General features: G+C 37.6%; 1 protein-coding gene across 10 annotated transcripts in view; it reads right to left on the bottom strand.

The window, feature by feature from the left end:
• ntng1a (netrin g1a) overlaps positions 1-22,220 on the bottom strand; it is a 106,796-nt gene that overhangs the window by 80,613 nt on the left and 3,963 nt on the right. For all 10 annotated transcript variants that reach the window (XM_077554392.1, XM_077554400.1, XM_077554391.1 and 7 more), the window contains exon 2: positions 16,654-17,262. In XM_077554392.1, coding sequence (XP_077410518.1) covers positions 16,654-16,902 — 249 coding nt within the window. In that variant the 5' untranslated portion in view covers positions 16,903-17,262. The remainder of the gene's footprint in view (positions 1-16,653; positions 17,263-22,220) is intronic.

The raw sequence follows: 22,220 nt of genomic DNA on the forward strand, positions 1-22,220 counted from the left end.
AACTCGGACATTTTCCAAACAGATAGTCCCGCCCCTGGTGTTGCTAAGGGAAACCATTAGGTTATAAATGATTGTATAAAACATAAACATTGTGTTCGAATGATGTATATGTATTGTTGTGTACTAAGGGCATATTCTAAAATAAATTAATACAAGTCTCCAGACAGTAGAAAGACACCCCCCTCCCCCCACAGCAGCTTGAAATAAGTATAAGAGGAGATGCGGCAGGGTGGAATGGGTTCCAACTTAAATTGCATACCAGAGGGAGTATTTAGAGGGGCGGTATGTTGGAGAAGCTAATTAGGGTTAGTAATTCATTTCGCTGAGGCAAATACACATTACTCAATAATTGTAGAAAAATATTGTGAATGAGAACATTTGTGGACATCTCCATGTATGTTTTAAAAAATCTGAAAATGAGACTAATAATGACAATGCTTACGCTTTCAGGTGATCGATGCTACATTTGAAACGGTGGGCATGTAAAGAAATGCTTAATTTTAATGACGCGCAGATTGTCATTTAATTGACTACTTATCTATAATCACCTGCTTCTTAGTGTTTCATATTTCTCTACGCTAGTCAATCTGATGGCAAGGCAGGATGCCAACTAATAACACAAGTGCGCAGAAGCCCTTGATGCGATCCAAGGGAATCCAAGCGAGGTGCGACTCATCTCGAATGCCAACGCCGCCTACCACAATGGCTGCCGCTCACTGTATGGTGGTGCATGTGTTTACACTGGGGGGGTACGATGGGTTAGCAGACCGAAGGATGCTGAATAAGCATTGAAAGAGAAGCCTTTCGGTGCGACAACAATACAAGTCCCGGAGTAACAACTAATACCCGGCACCTCTCACTAAATCATTTCATTTAGAGCGTCTGATGTGCAGACAGACGGGATGTAAAATGCATTTCCACGGCAAGCCTCTCAAGTGCTTACCGTCCGTTCGAGCATAATGAAAAGATTACCGGTTGCACCCCCTTGTCAAATCATGCCCCTGAAACAAGTGCATGACACCTTATAGGAGCTATTTTCAATATAATGTCAAAAATAGAGAGAGTCCATTTTCTTCTGTCTTAGAGCAAATTGTAGCACTGCAGAGTAACTTTTTTGTACATGTTTAGGGAGAAAAACAAAAGCTAAAAAAGTAAAGTGCCTTGTAACTAGGGGTGGGCTAAAAAAAATCAATATGGGAATACAGGGAAACCTCGAGTTATGTTGTACGTCGTTTCGACTTTACGGCACCCGTGCCTCGTCCATAGCACCTTTTTCCACCCTGTTAAATTCCCACAGTAATCACGCCATTTTAAAGTTATGTAAAGATATGTTGTTGTTACCTCCAGCAACGGACGTCCATCGAACAAATCGGCTTGCCATCAGGTCCGTCAGCAATGAATGTCTGTGCGGAAACGCAAAATATTGGTTCTGGCTTTTCTGGGTCACGCAAATACGTTTTGTTTTTTTAATTACTGTACAAAGTATTTAGATGTAAATATCGACTTTAACGGTAAAATCCAATTTAAGTCGAAATTCATGTTACATCGCCAGCGTAGGAACGGAACTCAGCGGTAACTTGGGGACTCCCTTTATATCGTTGCCGGCCTAATTACAATACACGTAACAATACGGAGGAGCAGAAACAATATTGCATATTTAATCATAAAGTTTACCGGTGTGTTTCTGAACGCTGCTCCTTGCTATGCAGTGCGTACATATTTCGACGGCATGGTGCGGGCGGTAAACCGGAAGCGCTACTAACATTAGAAGAATACAACATTTTTGCCATCCAGCATAATGAAAATTTGGGTATATACATGACTGTTGTTAGAAGACCATCTTTGTCTTCCGCGTGTTCGTTGTTGTTCGGGTAGAGAAAATGTTGATTTTCTGAATACAGACTGGAGATTGGTGAACAGGTCCTTCGAAGGATTTATTTTACAGAATATTCTGGACACAAGCAAGTTTACAGACAAATGGCTGCAGTTCCTCTCGCAAGTGTGTAGTTACAGCGGACTCACAGCATTCTTATACTATCTTGAAAAACCCTCAGAAAACAGCCCCCAGCCCTGAGTTCAATACACATGACAACAGCCGGGAGTAGATAAGACTTTTTACACTTTTACAGCATATCATCCAATACACATTGAGTTCAACCCCAGACACTGGCCCATTGATGCGGAAACAGACGAGGTCCTTTAGACATGATGACATGAGCAGAAATTGCGACAGCACTTACAAAGACACATCCACAGATAAAAGTTCTACTAAGGAAATAAGTAAATTAAAACAGTTATGACTAAATCTAGGCAGAAGACTCTCAACACTGTTTTCATAAAAATGTATGCAAGTAATGTAAAATATCAGGTTACGTATCACCATGAAGGCCACGTGGATGCGATGCGTATCGTATAGTATTGTGACGTATTGTATCGTGAGGTTGCTGGCAACACCAAGCCCATTTTTTAACCCTGGAACGGATCATTTCTATTTCTAAAATGTACTTGTGGAAAAATGTTGCAAAATTGAATCAAAGCTGTGGGGAGCTGTAGTTAACGGTGCTTTCGTGTTTACTGATCGAAAACCTCAGTGACTGGCTTTCTTGGATAGGTTTAGCGACGTTCCGCTTAATACTTATAATGGATTCAATCGTTTTTTATGCCGTGTTTAGCCCTCGTTTGGACATTATTATGAGCCACCATATCTATCCACTCCGTTGACTGTCAATCACCACTCCTGTTATAATTGTCATTGAACGAGGTGTGTAGACAGAACTCCCGTTAAATGGTTCCAACTTGGACTCTGATGGTGTCAATGTGACCCAAATGTGCAATGTAAGGCAAAGTTAAACATCCACAAGATGTAAAGCCACAAATTAAGAGGTAAATGGACTGAAGATGACTATGTGGTCTTTGTGGATGGCTTGGAGTATTGATAAGGTTGAAATCCTACAGATACTACCAGTCTACCCACCATTAACCAACTGCTCTCTCTGTCCTAAATTGAGTTAATAGACCGCTAACAATCGGAATAGCCCTGACAGCACTTCACTACCCCCCTCCCTTCTGCTTAAATTCAGCTTCTCTCATCCTTTCGCCCTCCCTTAGAAAGATAATGTAACTCTCACCTCGGCTCAATCAGGAAGATTGCTTATTAAGGAAAGGCTCTGGGGTACCTCACTAAATTGGGGGGAGCACGGTCTCACTAGTGCGATAACTACAGATTTATGTCAGAATTAGGTGTAAATAGCTGCACTGGCTATTCCACTTCTTTAATTAAGCAAGCACATTTTCCAGGCTTCAGCGTGTTCCGCTCGCACGGCATATGCTTGCTTGCTTGCTTGCTTAAATAGGGGCTGAGCCGTGTGGAGGGCGGGAAGAAGAGCCATTCAAGTGCAGTCCCAAAAGAATGGAACTAAAATGGCTAACAACAAAGCATGACAGCCTCACTTTTTTTTTTGTATATTTAAGAAAGTATATTGCAATAACAGCGGATGGAGAGATTCCATCTGCATTCATTCGTTCTGTTGCGTTGTGCTATCCGTTTGAACTTTGAGCCTTTTTGCGGCTGTCAATGAGTAGTCGACACAATGATACACAGCGGCGAATGTCAGATTAAGCTTGAGTGCACGGTAAAATGAAAATGTTCAAGCACACTGCTATATTGCTTTGAAAAACTGCAGAGTGTGTACTTCCTAGACAGGTCTATCTGTTGCCTTTCATCTGCCGGAGTTCTATTTTGGATACTCCAAAAAAGGTGCATGTTTCAAACTATTTAACACCATATTGCAACACAATACCTGGAGTACTAATTGTTAAATTTATGACTATATGCTACCAAACATATTTCCACAATAACATATAGTGAACATACTGTGCTGTCAAGTTTTCGCTGCTGTGAAGAGCTCTTATTTTGTAATGACAGGAAGTAGATCAATCAGGAGTGTGCAATACTTATTACTGATGTTAGCTGCATGGGAACCTTGCTTTTAGCCTAGCCATCATGCTAATGCTAACATGCTAAACTTATGATTTTTATATTGTTCAAGTATTAGTTTCATGCTTCTGTAGCTTCTCTACACCATATTGCAACACAATACCTGGAGTACTAATTGCTAAATTTATGACTATATGCTACCAAACATATTTCCACAATAACATAGTGAACGTACTGTGCTGTCAAGTTTTTGCTGCTGTGAAGAGCTCTTATTTTGAAATGACAGGAAGTAGATCAATCAGGAGTGTGCAATACTGATTACTAATGTTAGCTGCATGGTAACCTAGCTTTTAGCCTAGCCATTATGCTAATGCTAACATGCTAAACTTATGATTTTTATATTGTTCAAGTATTAGTTTCATGCTTCTCTAGCTATTGGCTTAACGATTAGCTTGGCAGGCTAATGCTAGTAAATGCTAATTAATAAGTCACATTGTGGTAAGTCGGACGTTTCCAACTTCATACCAAAAAGTGTGCATAGGAAGACCTTTTTAGTTGCTTATTAGGAGGGGGAAAGGACACCAATATCACCAACCGGCTTCAATCTGACATCATTTGACAATGACGACCCCCATAGTGATAGATATTATAACATTTTTAATTCTTCATTTCATATATTAACCATTGTTACACATTATTAACATTTTAATTTTTTATATTAACCTTGTTGAAATGTTTTGTGTCCTGTGCAGAGCAGATGGTGTTGATTTCGGTATAATCTGACCTTAAACTGGGACATTTAATGGGACTATTTAGTCTAAAAAGTTCCTTCTCAGCGCTTTGTGCGAAAACACATTTGGTCCTTGAGAACAGAATCTGTTTCGAACACGCACTCCTGACTCTGTTTTCGCCATCGCTCATGGAAAAGTACCCAGAGAGTATGTTTTGTCTACAAATGAAAGAGAGGCGGTCGGTTTTAACTATAAGAAGCCATTTTACACGCGGAAGAGACACATTCGACGCTCTGAATCCCACCTGTTTAAGTGATGAATTAGAGGCTGTTAAATGTCCAGAGATCTCTGTTGGATTAAAAAATCATTTTTGCAAAGGTGTTTTTTCTTACATTAAATCTGTCTTCAAATTTTGGAACACGCAAAGAGGACAAATAATTTTATTCCTCTTTCAATAGAGACATAGACCATAAATGGCCAAACATAATTTACATGATTATAAACATATTTATCTCTTTATTTATTAGAACATTAATTTAGTTGTTTGAAATGAGTAACATAACGTAACACAAGCTGATTTGGACTGACCGTGTTATCCAGAACAAAAAAACAATTATAACAAACAATTTATCGGAATCAGCCATCTTTGTAGTTTACATTAGCCTCGAACGCTTTGAGGTCGGATCTGGGACAATCCAAGTGAGATAAATCCCACTTCCCACCTTTTTCAAATGCACCATGTGACCTGCAAATGTGATGACTTGGAGCCATGCTAGCCTAACCCTAGCCTAGTTAGCTTAGCTTTTTATGCGGTGATTTTGCTTGGTAGCCTGTACTATTTCTTAGCTATTTACAGTATGTTCAGAAACATATTGTAATGATGTTTTTTTCGTGTATCAATGGCAATATTATTTTATTTCAAGGTTGTTGGCCGTTTTCGAGTTAAAGCAAAAATGAGACAACTTCAAATACAATCGTAAGTGCCCCTAAATGTGAAAGCCACCATATGCCTCAGAATCTATATTTAATTTGCTATCCCAAACAGTGTTGTAAAAAATCAACCCAAAATCCATTGCAGGATTGCAAAGAGCAATTGCAAGTAATTTTACAGTATTGCTATCAATTCTCTGAGCATCAAACGAGAAAAGAAGAAAAGTAGGTTGAAAGCAGTGCCTTCCCGTCGTATTTCTTCATAAGTGATTAACTGAGAAATGCAACAAATCCCACCCACCATAACTGCAGGACAGATTCAGGGATCACATACTGTGAGGAATAAAGAAAAAAAATCTAGCAGAATGAATTTGGCCAACAATAAAAGAGAAAGATGAGAGTTCAAAGAGGGTAATCCATGCCATTGGTCCAAAAAGTCAGTGAGCTGCAAGAGTGTTTAACACAGAGACAATGTGATATGTCTGGGCTTCAGTTAAGTAAGCCTATAAAATATTCCGAGGCAAAATCTCCGGGAGATAATCCATACTTGACTTGTATTCAATTGCTATTTGACGGGAACTGTCATGTGAAATGCTATGAAAACCGCAACTGAATGAATTATTTAATGCAATAGTTTTCCAAAGGGGTCAATCCACAAAATTCCAAAGTATATTCCTTATTTTTATTCACAGACAAACACTCTAAAATTCATATTCAAACACGTAAAGTTTTCCTCTTCTATAGTTTGCCTCTTGATAGTTTTTGGGCAAAATAAAGAGATGTTTGTCTCCAGACTTTACAAAGAAGTCGACAGAGGCTGTGGGAAGCTGGAGTCAAGGAGGCCCCCTGTTATCGCATTGTGGCAATATAAACGGTTGAAGCAACACTGAACGCATTGATGGCGCCCAGATAGACAAGTCGCACACACACACACGATCACAAAAAAAACAAAAAAACACCTGATGTTGTCAGCAAGCCAACTTTTCACCAAGTTTATATTTACAAACTTTTCTCCCTGGATGGATCTGAAAGGTCTCCTTTGCATTTTTAACTACAGAGAGTTTTTTTTTTTTTTATACTGTTACAATGTTGTATTTGGGTGCAGCTTTAATTCAGTGAAATAGCATAATCGGCGACTAGTAAAGAGAGTAGAGATAGACCGATGTTTTTTTCAGGGCCAATACCGATGCCAATTATTAGTAGTCAAGGAGGCCGATAACCGATATTTGAAGCCGATGTTCATTTTCAGTAACAAGGGGGAGAAAAATATTGACGTAAAAAAATTTTTTTAAATACAAATGCCAATCTTGACTTTGTTGTAATGTCTTAAAGTATTAATGCTTATTGAACAGTTGTTCCAGACTTTTCAAAATGTAGATTTTATTTTTTGTAATCTTTGGCAATATAGCCTACTTCATTATAAAATTTCTAAAAGAAAAATGTTCAGGGAGCTCCACAGGTTATCAGTATGTCTTAAAAAGTTACTGTAAATGGAAACTTAAAGAATAAATAACATAGCTTTGTTTTTCCAGCATATAAAAAAAACCTGAAATCTTCTTTATTTTAATGTCGAACAAAAGCAAAAGGCTCAGAAGGTTCCCAGGGTCAGCAAAATCTCTTATGAAGTTAACTGAAAATGTGAATAAATAGTTCCCTGAGATTAAAATGGTTTTAGCTTTACCTTAAATCGGCCGTCAGATTTTGAAAAAAGGCCGATACTGATATTCCTCAAAATGCCCAATATCGGCGCCATCGGTCTATCCCTAAAAGAGAGTCGTTGAATGCAGTGAAAATAAAAATGTGAAGCAGGTTTTCTTTTTATATTATAGGCTATTATGGCTGTTTTAATTAATCAGCACTTTGAGTTGCATTTTTATGTATGAAATGTGCTATATAGCCTAAATAATGTCTGATTTGATTTGAATCATAAACAGGAAACATGCTCAGGGTTGATTAGGCTAATTAAATCAGAAAACAGGATTCTTTTTGGCACAGATTACGAGGTATGAAATGAAAATGAAATCATCCATTTTGTTGCAAATCCTCCACTTCTGTCAGTAATATTACAATGAATCGATGATTTGGTTTTAGCTTGACAAAGATGAAAGAAGCCATATAAAATTGAACAAGCTGACTTCATCCTCCGCTGCTTAACGCTTCCAATGGATGTGTAATTCGTTTTTCTTTGCTGGTAATTGCTGCTGCATTTCTAGAATCTGACCTTTTTGAAGTCAGGCAGTCGGTCTGGAAAAATGCCCAAGTGCTTGCTGTTGCTCTCTCGCCCACTTCACAACAAAAAAGGCACCATAAACAAGTTTATGAGACAGAATGTCATAGTCTATGAAAACATTGCAGCCCTGTGAATATCTGCTCACCCACTCATTCGCCGCTAAACCAAGCAATATTAAGGATATGAATTGAGACATATTGTGGCTGACAGTTGTCTTATTTCTCAAGGAAATGTCATTATGGAGTCAGTTGAGACGGCACAGTGCGTTAGCGGGGGGGAGAAAAGGTATAAGGGAGTAAAAACACTTTCCAAAGTAAATCCTTAATCAGGACCAGCTTTGGAAAAGGTCAGGTTTGCATCACCCCTTGTGAATCTGTGGATGGCTTGCACTTGGTAACTATCCAATGTATAAAAGCATTGTTAATTCATAGGTAAAGGTAACAAAAAACGGGACAGTCCCATTTGAGCCTTGTGTCCCAAAATCCCCTGTTTTTCTCTCTCCCACTATTACGTAGGTATCCTGTTTTTGTTTTGTTTTTTTAGTCCAATAAGCATGACAATTGTTTGGGCTATGTGCATGTCAATCACACGGTTGTCATAGCGATTCATACCATAAACCAATTAAAAAGGAATTGAACTGTTAAATCGCTCAAAATCGTGGGAAATGCACTCCTGCTAGCCTAATTATGAAGGTCTCCGCTCAGACCCAACGCAAGCTGGGCTTTTCTGGTGGCATGTTATAATGCGGGACCGGCGCGAGATAAACAGCACAGATGGCTTCCAATGGCTGCCGGGACGGAGCAAAAAAGGGTTGGATAATGGTGAGTTTATTGCCTTATTTACGGCTGTTGAACATTCAACAAAGATAGATTTAACATGAGCTAAAATAATAACACAACCAGATTGACTTGTGATTAATTGTTGTAAATAGTTCCTGATGAGAATTTATTGTATGTTTGATTTTCACTTAAATTGTAGTGTCACGGATTTTTAACTCATTCACTGCCATTGACGGCTATAGACGTCAAAAATTCATTTGAACTATTTCTATTAGTTTAACATTTTTTTTCACTTTTGCTATCAAGAGTATGAAAACCTAGATTTGTTCATTGTACATTCAGAACAGATATAAAATTTGTGATTAATCGTTAGTTAACTAGTGAAGTCATGTGATTAATTACATTTTTTTTTTAATCGCCTGACGCCCCTAATTTAATTATTTTAATTAAAAATAAGGGGCGTCAGACCATTGAAATTTGTTTTCGTAGTTAATCGCATGACTTCAATAGTTGACTCACGATTAATCACGTTTTATATCTGTTATAAATGTACAATATTTTTTTTTCTAGGTTTTCATAAAAAATGAAATGAAATGGAAAAAAAAGTTAAACTAATAAAAATAGTTCATATGAATTTTTTGACGTCTATAGTCGTCAATGGCAGTGAATGAGTTAATTTGGAAATTCTGGTCACCCTAGAGCCAGAACCTATTCCGACGGGCTTTGGGCGAGTGACATTCTTGGACTTGGTTTATGGAGCAACATACGTTTCAGGATTACAAACGGCACACAATGTAAATCTGAGTATAATTTAGGATACCGCTAAGTAAAACTGTCGTCTACGGTTTTATCTGTCTTCTTGGAAGTACCGGTACATGAGCTCTGACTAATACCTGACAAAATGGTCACATCAGCAGCCGCCCATGTAATTAAACCTGCTTTACTACTTTGGCAAATCAGCTGATTCTCAGTAACCACCTAGCAACAGTTGCCATATTTAGGCTTTGTTGAGTCAGCCAACTAACTTCAGCCTTTAAGACATCATTTCATGGGGTTCCCCTAACTGGACCTAAGCATCAAACGAGAAACAAAACAAAGCTCTTTTGATTACTCAATTAGAATATTGTCAATAGAGGGTTTGGTTACTTTTCTATAGTAAATAAATAAATAAAGTTAAGTTAACAAAAAAATAAATTTAAAAATAAATAAATTTAAAAAAGTTAACTCATTCACTGCCATTGACGCATTTAGACGTCAAAAATTCATTTGAACTATTTATGTTAGTTTAACATTTTTTCCACTTTTAACAAGAGTATGAAAACCTGGAAAAAAATGTTATTGTACATTTAGAACAGATATAAAATTTGTGATTAATTGTGAGTTAACTATTGAAGTAATGTGATTAATTAAAATAAAAAATTTTAATCGCCTCACAACCTAGTTTATAATAATCTTTTATTTTCTTTTTTTAAATAATCTTTTTCAAAAACCTAATTTTTAGTAATCTTTTCTTTTCGTTTTTAAAATGATCTTTTTTCAAAAAAAGAATAGATTATTAAAATTAGGGCGTCAGGCGATTACATTTTAAAATTGTAATTAATCGCATGACTTCAATAGTTAACTCATGATTAATCACAAATTTTATATCTGGTCTATATGTACAATATTTTTTTTTCATACTCATACATATATTTTTTTCATACTCTTGTTAACAAAAGTGGAAAAAAATGTTAAACTAATAGAAATAGTTCAAATACATTTTTGACGTCTATAACCGTCAATGGCAGTGAATGAGTTAATGCATTAGGAAATCATGTGTGAAATGAAAACAATACTTTCCTATTTAAATTGTGCTGAAGTCACTTAAATAAAACTAAATTCATGGGTTAGGTGCGAGCCGATTGGTTGACACAAGGAACCGGGCTGACGAGAACAGGTGGAGACAACCAAACAAACACACAGGAAAACTTGACAAAACATGAAACAAAACTAAATGGAACAAAGCAAAGTCACCAAAAAGCACAGATCTTAACATTTAAATCTAAAAAACAAAACAACATAACTATTATTCACATCCGGACTATCATATTATCGTGTTTTGAGTAGTGTCGGCATATACAACAGATTTTTGCTTTAAAATTTTGGGGTATAACAAAAGCACAGCATATCTAAAAGTCCAAATAAATGGTGTGCTAATATTTTAGTATAAATATTTTATTTGAGCAAAACAGGGTTTGTTGTTAAATTTTAATTATCTTGTGATTTTTATTTTTTTATTTTTTTGGTGAAGGTTTCTGTTCTTTCTGTTCTTAACCAAAAAGTAGACTCCATGTCTGTCGCTTTCATCTCCACAGACACAATGCTATAATATGTGGCACATTTCACAAGTGTTAAATCAATTATCACGTTGGTGCAATTCTCAGATAACGCCGCCTAATTTATTGTAATGGCCCTGAAGCTAAAATGCTTATTGTGATACAAACACCTGTTGAAATCGCAGCAGAATTTTGACAATCTAGCGGGAATATCACAGGTAAATGTTCTAGTGTTGAGAATTGTACTCTATTATAATTGACACGTGTTATGTGTGACTATCGTTAGTGTCATTTTTCATAATTGGAATGGAGTGATGAGAAATTGAAGCTACCCACTGTTTTTTTTAATTGAAGCGCTTATCACATGGCGAGCTGTAGACGCGGGGACAACATGATGGCGTCAACTCTCTTTAATTTAATAAGAGTTCATCACACACTTTAAAAGGCTGGCAGTGATCGCAATCATATACCGTGTTTTATTTATGTATCAAGAAATAGAGCAGCTCCAAATTCCCGTGATTCATTTGTCCATCACTGAGTCGCAACGAAACAAAAAGGCGCATACACTCAAGGTTTCATTTTGGATCAATCAGAGGTCACAGAAATGAGCAGTCATAGAATAGAAGGTGGCCCCGTTTTGACACAATTCTTTTCATTTTCCTCCACTCGACTCGATTATAAATGAATAAGATGAAAGTGGAGAACACCGAATTTTTCAGAGCTTGAGGACAGGTCACAGAAACATAAAGCATTTATTTTCATGTTTAAAATGTATCTATCCTTCTACTTTCTAATGCGCTTGTCCTCATTCTGTAACGCAACCTTTCACATAACCTGTCCTTCATAATGGTACTTTTCCATCAAAGAATGAAAACAGCAAGCGTTACTCTGATTTCCAAAAGTGGAGAGAAACATCTATGCTCATTACAAAACCAATGCTGCAGTTTAAAAAAATGTAGGAAAACAATTTTCACATAGAATTCACTTCATTGGGAAAAGTGTGCAGAGAAAAAAGATCCACTTCTATGCACTGGCAGAGACAGACTTTTATAAATGGGGAGGCGAGGGAGGAGGGGGTTTGGGGGGGCAAAGATACTTCAGGGTACCAAAGATTATGCCAAATAATTAGTTTCATTTCAAAAAAAAAAAATCAATTTGAGTGTCTAAATGTTGAAAAATATTTAACTACATATTAAGCTCACAGGAGATTTTTGCTTATAATGTGCTGTAATGTACAAAAACATTCAAAGTCTATGAACAATTAACATCAGTGTTTAACCTGAATTACCTTTGCATGCATACACTTGTTAAGTTTAATTTGTTTAAGGAACAAATCAGATTTTGTCCCCTTGTTTCATTTTCCACACAACCTATAAAAAAAAAAAAATTGTTACTCATACTACTTCTTAATTTACAAGCCACATAATGTTATTAACTCATCCACTGCCATTGACGACTATAGACGTCATTTTCTTCAAATTTATGTGAACTATTTCTATTAGTTTATCTCTTTTCTTTCATTTCATTTAATTATTTTTTTTAATCTAGAAAAAAAATTGTATTGTACATTTATAACAGATTTTATTTTAAAAATTGTGATTAATCGTGAGTCAACTATTGGTGCTAGGTCCTGAATTATTGATACAGCTGATGACACAACGTTATATTGCTCTGGAGAAAATCTCGAGCATCTTCTGACTACTGTAGAAATAGAACTAAATATATTAAAAGAAAACCCCGACTATCATGACAAGTTTGCTCTATATTATTTATTTGGTTGTTACTAACATAACTATACGATTCATTTTTCAAAAATCATCCAGTTTAATACATTTTGTAGAAACTTTATTTGGACGTACGCCGCCATTGTTATTTACGTCGCAACGTATTCCGTGCGTAGTGACGTAGAATGGCGGCAGGCTCTCTGCCGGGCACGCCTATAAAGAAAGCAAGGTAAGCCTTGTAGCGTTCCTAAAGAAACAATGCGATCGGGACAGTCCCCCAAGAGTTTTGGTTGTCCCTTTAGGAACGCTACGGAGGCTTACCTTGCTTTCTTTATAGACGTTTCACATTGCTCGGCAGAGAACCTGCCGCCATCTACGTCACTAAGTACGGAATGCATTGTGACGTACGTCCAAATAAAGTTTCTACAAAATGTATTAAACTGGAAAGGAAAAAAAACTTTTTTTTCCCCTTTTTCCTTTTTTTTTCTTTTCTTAGAGCTCAGTATTGTTCATTTGGTAATTTTACCGCTTTGACATGTCATCATCATTGCTCTCTCTTTATATATATATATATATATATATATATATATTTTTTTTTTTTTTTTTTTTTTTTTTTGTTTGTTTGTTTTCTATAAATTTTTATTTTGTATGTGTGTGAGTATGTGTATGTGCATACTGGAAATAATTGCAAACTGGAAATAATTTTTGAAAAATGAATCTCATAGTTATGTTAGTGACAACCAAATAAATGATATAGAGCAAACTTGTCATGACAGTCGGGGTTCCTTTTAAAACAAATTATCTTTGAATCTAGACAAAACACAGTTTGGAATCTTTGGCACCAGACAAAGTAAACACAAAGTCAAAAAAAATCGTCAACAACAAAAAACTGAAAAAGTAAATGAAATAAAAGTTATTGCCGTTTAAATTGATTGAACTTTGGCTTTAATTGTTGTACTTGATGTTGATTATGCCCTCACAATAATGGACCGAAACACCACCTGTCTGTTTTTTTAAACACTAAAAGACATAGAACATTTTCAAAACCACATGTAAGTGTGGACATTCCCTCAAATATGTCCAGCAGAATAATGTGCAGCCTGAGCAAAATACATTATCTACATGTTGAATTATTCACATTTCCGAGTCTGTTGTGGCCCGCTGAGGAGATATTAGCTACTCAGTCACTGCATGCTCGGCGCATGGTCCTTTGGGTCTTCTCCAATCTTTCTTGATCATTTGCTCGCCTTTGTCATCCCCATTTTGTTAATCCCCCTCCCTCTGTTTCTCAGTCTCTTTCCCTCAGCTGACTTTCTGCTGACGACTACTCGAGTCTATTTATATTCCTCAAGTTACTACTTTTCTTCCTGGAACATTTTGCTATTTATCTAAAAAGCTTTGGAGGCTGCGTGCCTGTTCTTAGAGAATCTTTGATGACTTGCGTGATGGACTAAAAATTGATTCATCATTTAGCAATCTGGGGCGACCAGCTGTGAGTTTCAAAGTGAAAAGGACCCCAAATAAGGAGGAGGCTGGTTTGCTAATTAAATACTTGACCTAATATGCATCATTTTATTTTCAGCTCCACAAGGAGTTTGTGATTTTCATGATTGCTGGATAATTTGCAGATGCACCAAAGAGGTCTTTAAAGCTAATCTACCAATCATTGCTTTTATTGGGCACTTCAGCTTTTTTTTCTTCTTGTTGTTGCTAAGTATCCACGAGAATAACTGTATCTAAAGCAGTATCTGGCCAAGGTTTTTTTTTTTTGACACAAAAAGATCCGAAGAATATTTGCTAAATGGTGCTTTGTGTTGTTACCCAGTTCTGACTTTGAGTTTATGAACAAATTTATTTGATGGCAGAATTTCCTATTTTCAAAAGGTCAATATCAGTTGTTCTCAACCTTCTTGGATGTACGGAACCTCACCAGTTTCCTATGCGCATTCACCGAACCCTTCTTCATTGAAAAATAAAATTATTTTGCTGATGCTGACTCTAATCACTGAACAATTTTTATAGATCACCACATTTTTTTTAAGATGAAACCCAGGGGCAGCAGATAGAATAAAAACAGCCCCAGAATTGAACCCTGTGGAACACCATACCTTCCGTTATACATGTGAATTTATATTAGATATATTTGCTTGTACCCACTTTCTTTTTTTGCTCGAATAGTTAGGATGGATTAAAATAATAAAGAAATCACACGACGTACCATCACGACAGTCAAAAGTCGACTACTGAGCGCACCAATTTCCCTGCAGCCAATGATGGCCAAGCCATTTGAGTCAAGTGTGTGTGTGTTGACCTCCACAAAACCCCTGAGATTCAGAGAAAAAACTCACAAATTTACGAGAAAAAACTTGTATATTTGCGACATTACAAAGTGGCAAATTTGCGAGAGAAAAAACTCACGAATTTACGAGAAAAAACTCGTATATTTGCGACATTACAAAGTGGTAAATTTGCGAGAGAAAAAACTCACGAATTTATGAGAAAAAACTCACAACTTTGTGACATTGTAAAGTGGCAAATTTGTGAGAAAAAAACTTAGAAACTAGCAAGAAATACACGTAGCATACTCGTATGTTTGTACCAATACTTTTCGGTCGGGTTTTCAAATAAAGAGAATGCATTAGCAGAGATTAACCATATCATTTTAAGCATTCAGACTTTGGAGCATTGGATACAAGTCGCTAAACTGATGTGTTGAATCTGCTGTTCTCAGTCATTCACATGCATTTACTTAAAGTCTGCTAGCTTCTGATTGGTTAGTGTTAGTCAGCTGAGCGTGGGTCAGGAAGTGTTGGCAGTGTAGCTTGCCGTGTGTAACGAGTAAAGTTTCGATATCTGTCTCCATCCTGCCTTTTCATTTCATAAAGATTGTTCCATTAACCACCAACGAATCTTCACGTCAAGAGTGTGAGTTTTCTTCTCGGAATATTACACCCACTTTAAAAAAAAATGTTTTTATTATGCGTGGTCCTAATACTCTGTCGTAATCAATAGCACTGTTACAAATACAAACAATTTAACCCTGGAGAACCCAAGAACCCTTTTCTTCTTTGGAAAATTATGAATTATACATTAAATGACTGCTATAAGTTCACTGAACACCAAAATATGTTTATTTCAATTTTAACCCTTGTTTTTTGAACTAGCTCAGAGTTGCTAATTGATCAAAATATATATATAAAACATACTCCTAGGCATTCTGCAACATGATATGAAATATATGAACAAAAAAAAACCCCACAATTTTATCATCTGATGGTTTGCTGAGAAGATGGTTTTGTTTGGATTGATTTCTAGCTCAACAAAACAGCATGTTGACAGCCATCTTGTCACCACCACTCTGGCTCATGTAAGTGCAATATTCATCCACTAGATGGCCCCACGCAGGGGTCAGAAGTGACACTCTGGAATTTTGAAGTTAAATTTGTAAAAAAAAAAAAGAAAGAAAAAAAAGGTCTTTGTTATTTGAGTAGCAGAATTTATAGGGGCCAAATTTGACCCCGTGGGTTCTCCAGGGTTAAATGTGATCTACATAGAAAAACACTTATTTTAAAATATCAATTTTTCACTCGCTACAATATGTGAGTATAAGACAAGGAAATGTTTGGCAAAAAATAGTGACTATTAACTCTTTAAATACGCTAAATTTGCTCTCCCAATTAAATGTCCTTCATTCATGCTTTTGTATGTTTACGTTTTTTCCAGTTATGGTTGCATTAGTGCAGTACTACTGAGGCTATGGTGTTTGTTTTCCCTGGCAAAGTCACATTATGCTGTGTTTTGTGTGAGTAATCAGTGTCAACAACACACTGAGGAGCAGCTCTCTAAACAGCAGAACGTGACGTCAGTCGGCACAAGTCTCCTCGTCTTTATCCATATTAATGCTACGCAGGCTTTCCAGTTGTCTGCCACTAATTGGACAGAATCGATCCATTGAACAAAAAAGCTGATTAAACATTTGTGTTTTACTCCATAAAGGCTGTACTCACCAGAGCACAGTACGTCTCAGGAGGATTTCCACAGGTGATGTTGGGCGGATCAAGAGTCACCTTCAGGTACTGGGTCATGTCTGCCGCCTCTGGCTGGCAGGCCATGTAGTCCCAGGTTAGTCCTTCGTCCGAGTAGATCTGGGATTTGCACACATCATAGTGGCCCCATGCCGCAGGGTAGTGCTGCATGGCGGCCTGGCAAACGCCAGTCCACATCGCCTGCAGCGCCAATGCCAAGTAGATACGCATGACTGGTCCTCTCTCAGCCCCCCTTTCCCTTGGAGCTGGATCTCCTTATGAAGACTTATAAACAAGGGTCCCCGCTTCTACTTCTGCTTCCACTGACACCAGCTCATTCAACGGGAATTGGGAGACATGTCTTTTTGGTGGCTTAAAGGCGTCTTCTGTTTTTTTTTTTTTTTTTACTATTTCTGTCTCTCTAGTGTTAGCAGCCCATTGAGAAGAGGACAAGATTGAGCGAGGCTGCTGGAAAAGGGGGTTGGCGAGAAGGAGATAGCCCTTTGACGTGTTGATAAGACAATGTGTGACAGGTCTTCTCAGCTTGTCTGGCTGTCAGTCATTGTGCTCGTCCTGTGTGGCGGTCTGGAACTGTGGAGAAATGAGAAACAGAGAATGGGGATGAAGTGACATTGTTTGAAAGCATTGCAAGGCTGAATGCTAATAAGTTGGTGTTTGTAGGCCAAACAGAATAGAGAAAATGGGCTGGATTGGATCAAATTATAAAAGTTTACAATACAACACTGAAATATTCTGTGGGGTGTGGTAAGAGTAGAGCAACTGGTTCAATCAAAGCAATACAATTGACAAGGATTTAGCAAGAGTTACATAACAGTTAGCCTAGCTTTTCTTAAAATTTCTTCTTTGTAATTTTCAGCGTTCTTGATGCTCACTGGTGCCACATTATCTATAACAGGTCAGTCTTGGTACTACAACAGAAATCTTGTTGGGGGTGTGGGAGGGGGGGCACTCACGTGTGTTGATGGATGCTACACAACATGCTAACAGTGTTGCGATGCTATTTTTTTCTTAGTCATGTGTTGGGTCTCTCGCATTAAGAGAATTGAACCAAATGATTAAATTAGGTGTGTGTGTACCCTGCTTTAGTTCGAGTACTACATGAGGGTTGGACAAGAGGACAAATATTTTAAGAATTTAGTCCATATTCAAGATTTTAATTATAAGCAAGGCTCAGCTAAGAAAAACTTACACATGTAGGTCGATCGTGATGTGTGATGTGGTGTGAAGTGTTTTAGTTAGATTATTATAGATATGTCCGTATTTTTCAGCGGCTGCCAAGTTGTTTTCCACCTGAACGTATCTTCTACTTCTCCGCCAATGTGTTTTCAAAACATGACATGCATGATGGCAGATCCTGTGTGCAATCACAGGGGCACCTGGCATGCCTTGGGGTATTTCTGTCATAATAGACAGTACAACTCCTTCTCTATGCTCTAAGAGCAGAGCAGCACAGTGTGCCTCCCACTGGGATAAAATAAATTATGATGATGGAAGTGGTGGCATCCACTGTAGCCATTGGAAGTATGGGTTTAAAAAAAAAACATGCTTCTTGAATTTAGTACATTAAAGACGAAGTATGCTGAATGGCAATCGATGGCATGGAATCAGCGAACCAAGCATAAGCACAATATTGTATGTACTGTCACTGGACACTTCATTAGGTACACCATCACGATGGGAATGGATCCAGGAACTGTATTTTATAACAATATAAATGGTCAGCATAAGAGTACCTAATGCTGTGTCTGAAAAGGGCATAATTTTCTTGAACGGCTTTGTGGCACGTGGCGGGACTCTGCACAGCGGCGGGTTAGACCCAGCGTTGGTAATTTCACAGACAAGCGCAGGCCAGCGGACCTCAAGTATTTAAAGGACTGCGTCACTGTGGGAGTGGCCAAAGCCAACTTCAATCATGGCCATTCAAAGCACACTCTAAAAAACAGTTAGGTCAAAAGTAAACCATTTATGGATCAAAAATGGACCGATCCACTTTATGGGTCAGTTTGACCCAACTGTCTTGGTTGTTTTATACAAAATGACCCCATTTTTTTTTGACGCAAGTAAAGAATTTGACCATTATTTATGAGTTGTTTTACACTAAAAGACCCATTTCTTGACTCAAAGTTGGGTCAAATTGGCCTAAGTAGAGCATCGGTCCATTTTTGACTCATAGTTGGATTATTTTTACCCCAACTGTTTTGACTAGAGTGCAGCTCTTCCTATTCCCTTTAAATGTGGCACATACTAGTTGTATGTCAGGGATCTATTGGAATCCATGTGGTGCAGTCACAGTCACAATAATCCTCCATATGAGGATTCAACAACCAAAATAATCAGTCAATGATCAATGGACCAAGACTCGTGTTTGATTTAAAAGGGGGGGGGGGGGTAATCAAGTTGCCTACTGTGATAAAGGGATGAGAGGTGAAGGGACCCTTAAATGTAAAATAAGAGAATGTGAATGGGTGAGAAGTCAGCAGGTGAGGAAACAGCCAATTATCCAGAAGAACTCTTGGCATTGAGCTCCCTGTCTCCCATTAGGAGACATGCTATTACTGTGTTAAGGGGCACACTAAAGAGCTCCCTGGAATGGTGACTGCATGTGTGTAAATGTGCATGTGTGTATTACTTTTAACCTCGATAATAAAGCAAAACACTCCATTCCCCATTTGTCTTCTTACTCCTTATCATTACCGTATGTGTAAACCAAAGGAAGTGGGCAAAGCATAAATTATTCCAGTTGGGAATCAAACAGATTTTTTTGACATTGATCAAAGTATGAGGCCATAAAAGGACTTCTAAACCTCTGATGTACAATGATAGCTACTGTAGCGTGCATAGAAGGGTTGCGAAATTTCAGAATGGTGGCAACTTTCTGTGCAATTAATGTGGATTATTTATTTATTTATTTATTTATTTATTTATTTATTTACTCTGTTCTCTGCAGTCAGTTCTCAATTACCTTACCTGGATTAATTAATTAATTAATCAAAGTATTTCTAAATGAACCCTTTAAAGGACAGTGGTCATTAGAGTGGACAGCTATTCAAAAGTTACTTTCTCCTATATGAATGAATCTGAAAAATCCTTTAAAAAGTACTTAAAAATGTTGGTTATCGTAATTCGTGCATAAAAAAAGGCTACATAGAATAAGTGAGAATTTACAAAAAATAACATGAATCAACTAGAAATGTAAAATGTTCAGTGTCTTGCTCAAGGACACTTCGACATGGTCGCAAGGGCTGAAGATCGAACCCACAACCTCACAGTTGGGATACGACCACTGAGCCATGCCACCCCCTAGTCACCTAGTCAAAAATCGGTTGACAATGTTCCACTCCAGCCCTGTAGGTGGCAGTACTGCACATTTCAAAATGGTTCGCCAGTCAAAAGAATTAAAAAGAAGCCTACTCATCCATTCTTTGCGAATCAAGTTTTTGCATTGATGAATACAACAATTTATGGATCCACAATCCAGATTTGCTCTGAAAAGTAATAAAGTACTGTATTGTGGTTTTTTTCCTTTGGTTTATTGCAGAACTGCAAAAAAGGTGAACAAAAATGTGGTTTTGATTTTTTTTTTTTTCTCTCTCTTTTTGTTATGCCAGGAGATAAAAATACGATCACAATCATCTTGGAATTACATCTCAGTGAATTGTGCAAATAAACCTAATATTGTGGCATGTGGGTGCTTGTAATTCGAATTTTTTCTTCTAGATAATAGACATAACCCAACATTTTAAAATGCAATGACCATTCGGTGTCGACTTTTTGCATATAATTCACTGTGATCATAGTTGTTCACGCAACATACATTTCATGTAACCGTTAATGACATCATCGCTTAATGTGCTATGAGTCACTGACAGTGGCTGAAAGTGAAAGCAGCAATTTTATTCCACAATTAAACAAATTATTAATGGCCAATAATTTCAAAACAGTCTACTTCAGGTCATAAAGGACAAGCTCCGCACAAACTGAGCTGGAATTAAGGTAAAACACCGATACGAGGGATGTATCCCCACCTTCTTATTTTTAATTTCACGCATTTTATGCACTTTCAAGGGCAATTTCTGACACAGCTTCTGTCCTGCCTCTTTTACTTTCATCTTTCCTGCCTCTTCCTGTTTCATATTCCCCACCAGTGCCTCACAAAAGGAGAAACACGGGAGAGGGAAGGGCAGAAAGACAGCAGGGCAGACAGTCAGAGGTAGATGAAAGATAGATAAGGATGGAAGCTTCCGTCTGCTCTGCTCATCTTAGCTGTTAATAACCTGCCAATATAGGACCACCGTCCTCATGAATAAACATGTCAAGAGTGGAGCTCGGCCCTGCAAACACGACAGCCGTGCATTCCTGTGCAACGCGCCTATAATGCACGCCGAGGGCTTGCCTTCGAGTCAGCTCATCACGTTTCCACTTTTGAAAATGTCGGCGCCTACAAGTGGCTGCCTTATGAACTTTTAATCATGTCGGCCCATGGCAAATGGGTGCAGTGCTGACGGTTGTTTAAGTGCCTGAGAAGTTGGCTGCTTGATGGAGTGGTGGGGGGGGGCTTAGCGCCATACAGCCAATTTCCAGGCTTCATTTTCACCTGTGATGTCATATTGTTTTGAGGTCTGTCGTTAAAGCGAACTCTGAAAGAATGCCAATTGGTTTTTGGTGTCACATATTTCAAACTCGCCACCTTTACGGGAAACCGGGAAAAGGCGGGTGGGCGAGTTGTTTTTGTGTGAATGATGAGAAGTAATCCATTCTCGTTACGCACACGTGATCGTTATTGAAGGAATGTACTCAGCATCTTGTGGCCATTAATTTCATGTAATTATATGAGAGGGAAAAAAATGCTATATAGGTTTTTATTTCTCTATTTCTTTATCTATTATTGTTAACAATTTATTTTAACTTACCGGATCCCTACTCACTCACTGGCCAATAACAGAACGCATTCATGGTGATTTAATGGACCAATTTTGAATCTATTCGTTTGTGTGGTTCCAGCTGCTAGCTAGTGCTAAGCTAACGTTGGTATTATTTCGTCCTTTTTGCTAGGACGGCGTGAGAGGCCAATGGCGATTAAACAAAGGTGTTGATAAACTGCCTAACTTGGCTTTATTGACTGTTGAACAGTTTCATTTAATTTCATCATTTCACAAACAACATACACTGCCCACATAGTGTAGCAACCTTCACAAGTTCTATGGTTAGCTATGGTCTGAAGAGGACCGTAAACTCAACTTTATTTATAAAGCACTTTAACACTGAACGATAGTCCACACTAAAGCCTTATCCGTTTTTTCTTATTATTTTTTTTCAAACTGTTATTCTGCCTTAAAGTGGAAGTCAACCTTAAACATTTCTTGACAATAATATGTTATATGTGACCTCACAAGTCTAAACATGACATTCTGATTAATATTATATTTGTGGAATATGAGTTATGCAGCAAAATCCAGCCATTTTTTGTCCATCTCAGGGGGCGGACATTTTGCCACTTGCTGTCGACTGAAGATGACATCACAGTTGCT

Source organism: Vanacampus margaritifer, chromosome 20 (genome assembly GCF_051991255.1).
Source record: "Vanacampus margaritifer isolate UIUO_Vmar chromosome 20, RoL_Vmar_1.0, whole genome shotgun sequence".
Lineage (NCBI taxonomy): Eukaryota > Metazoa > Chordata > Actinopteri > Syngnathiformes > Syngnathidae > Vanacampus > Vanacampus margaritifer.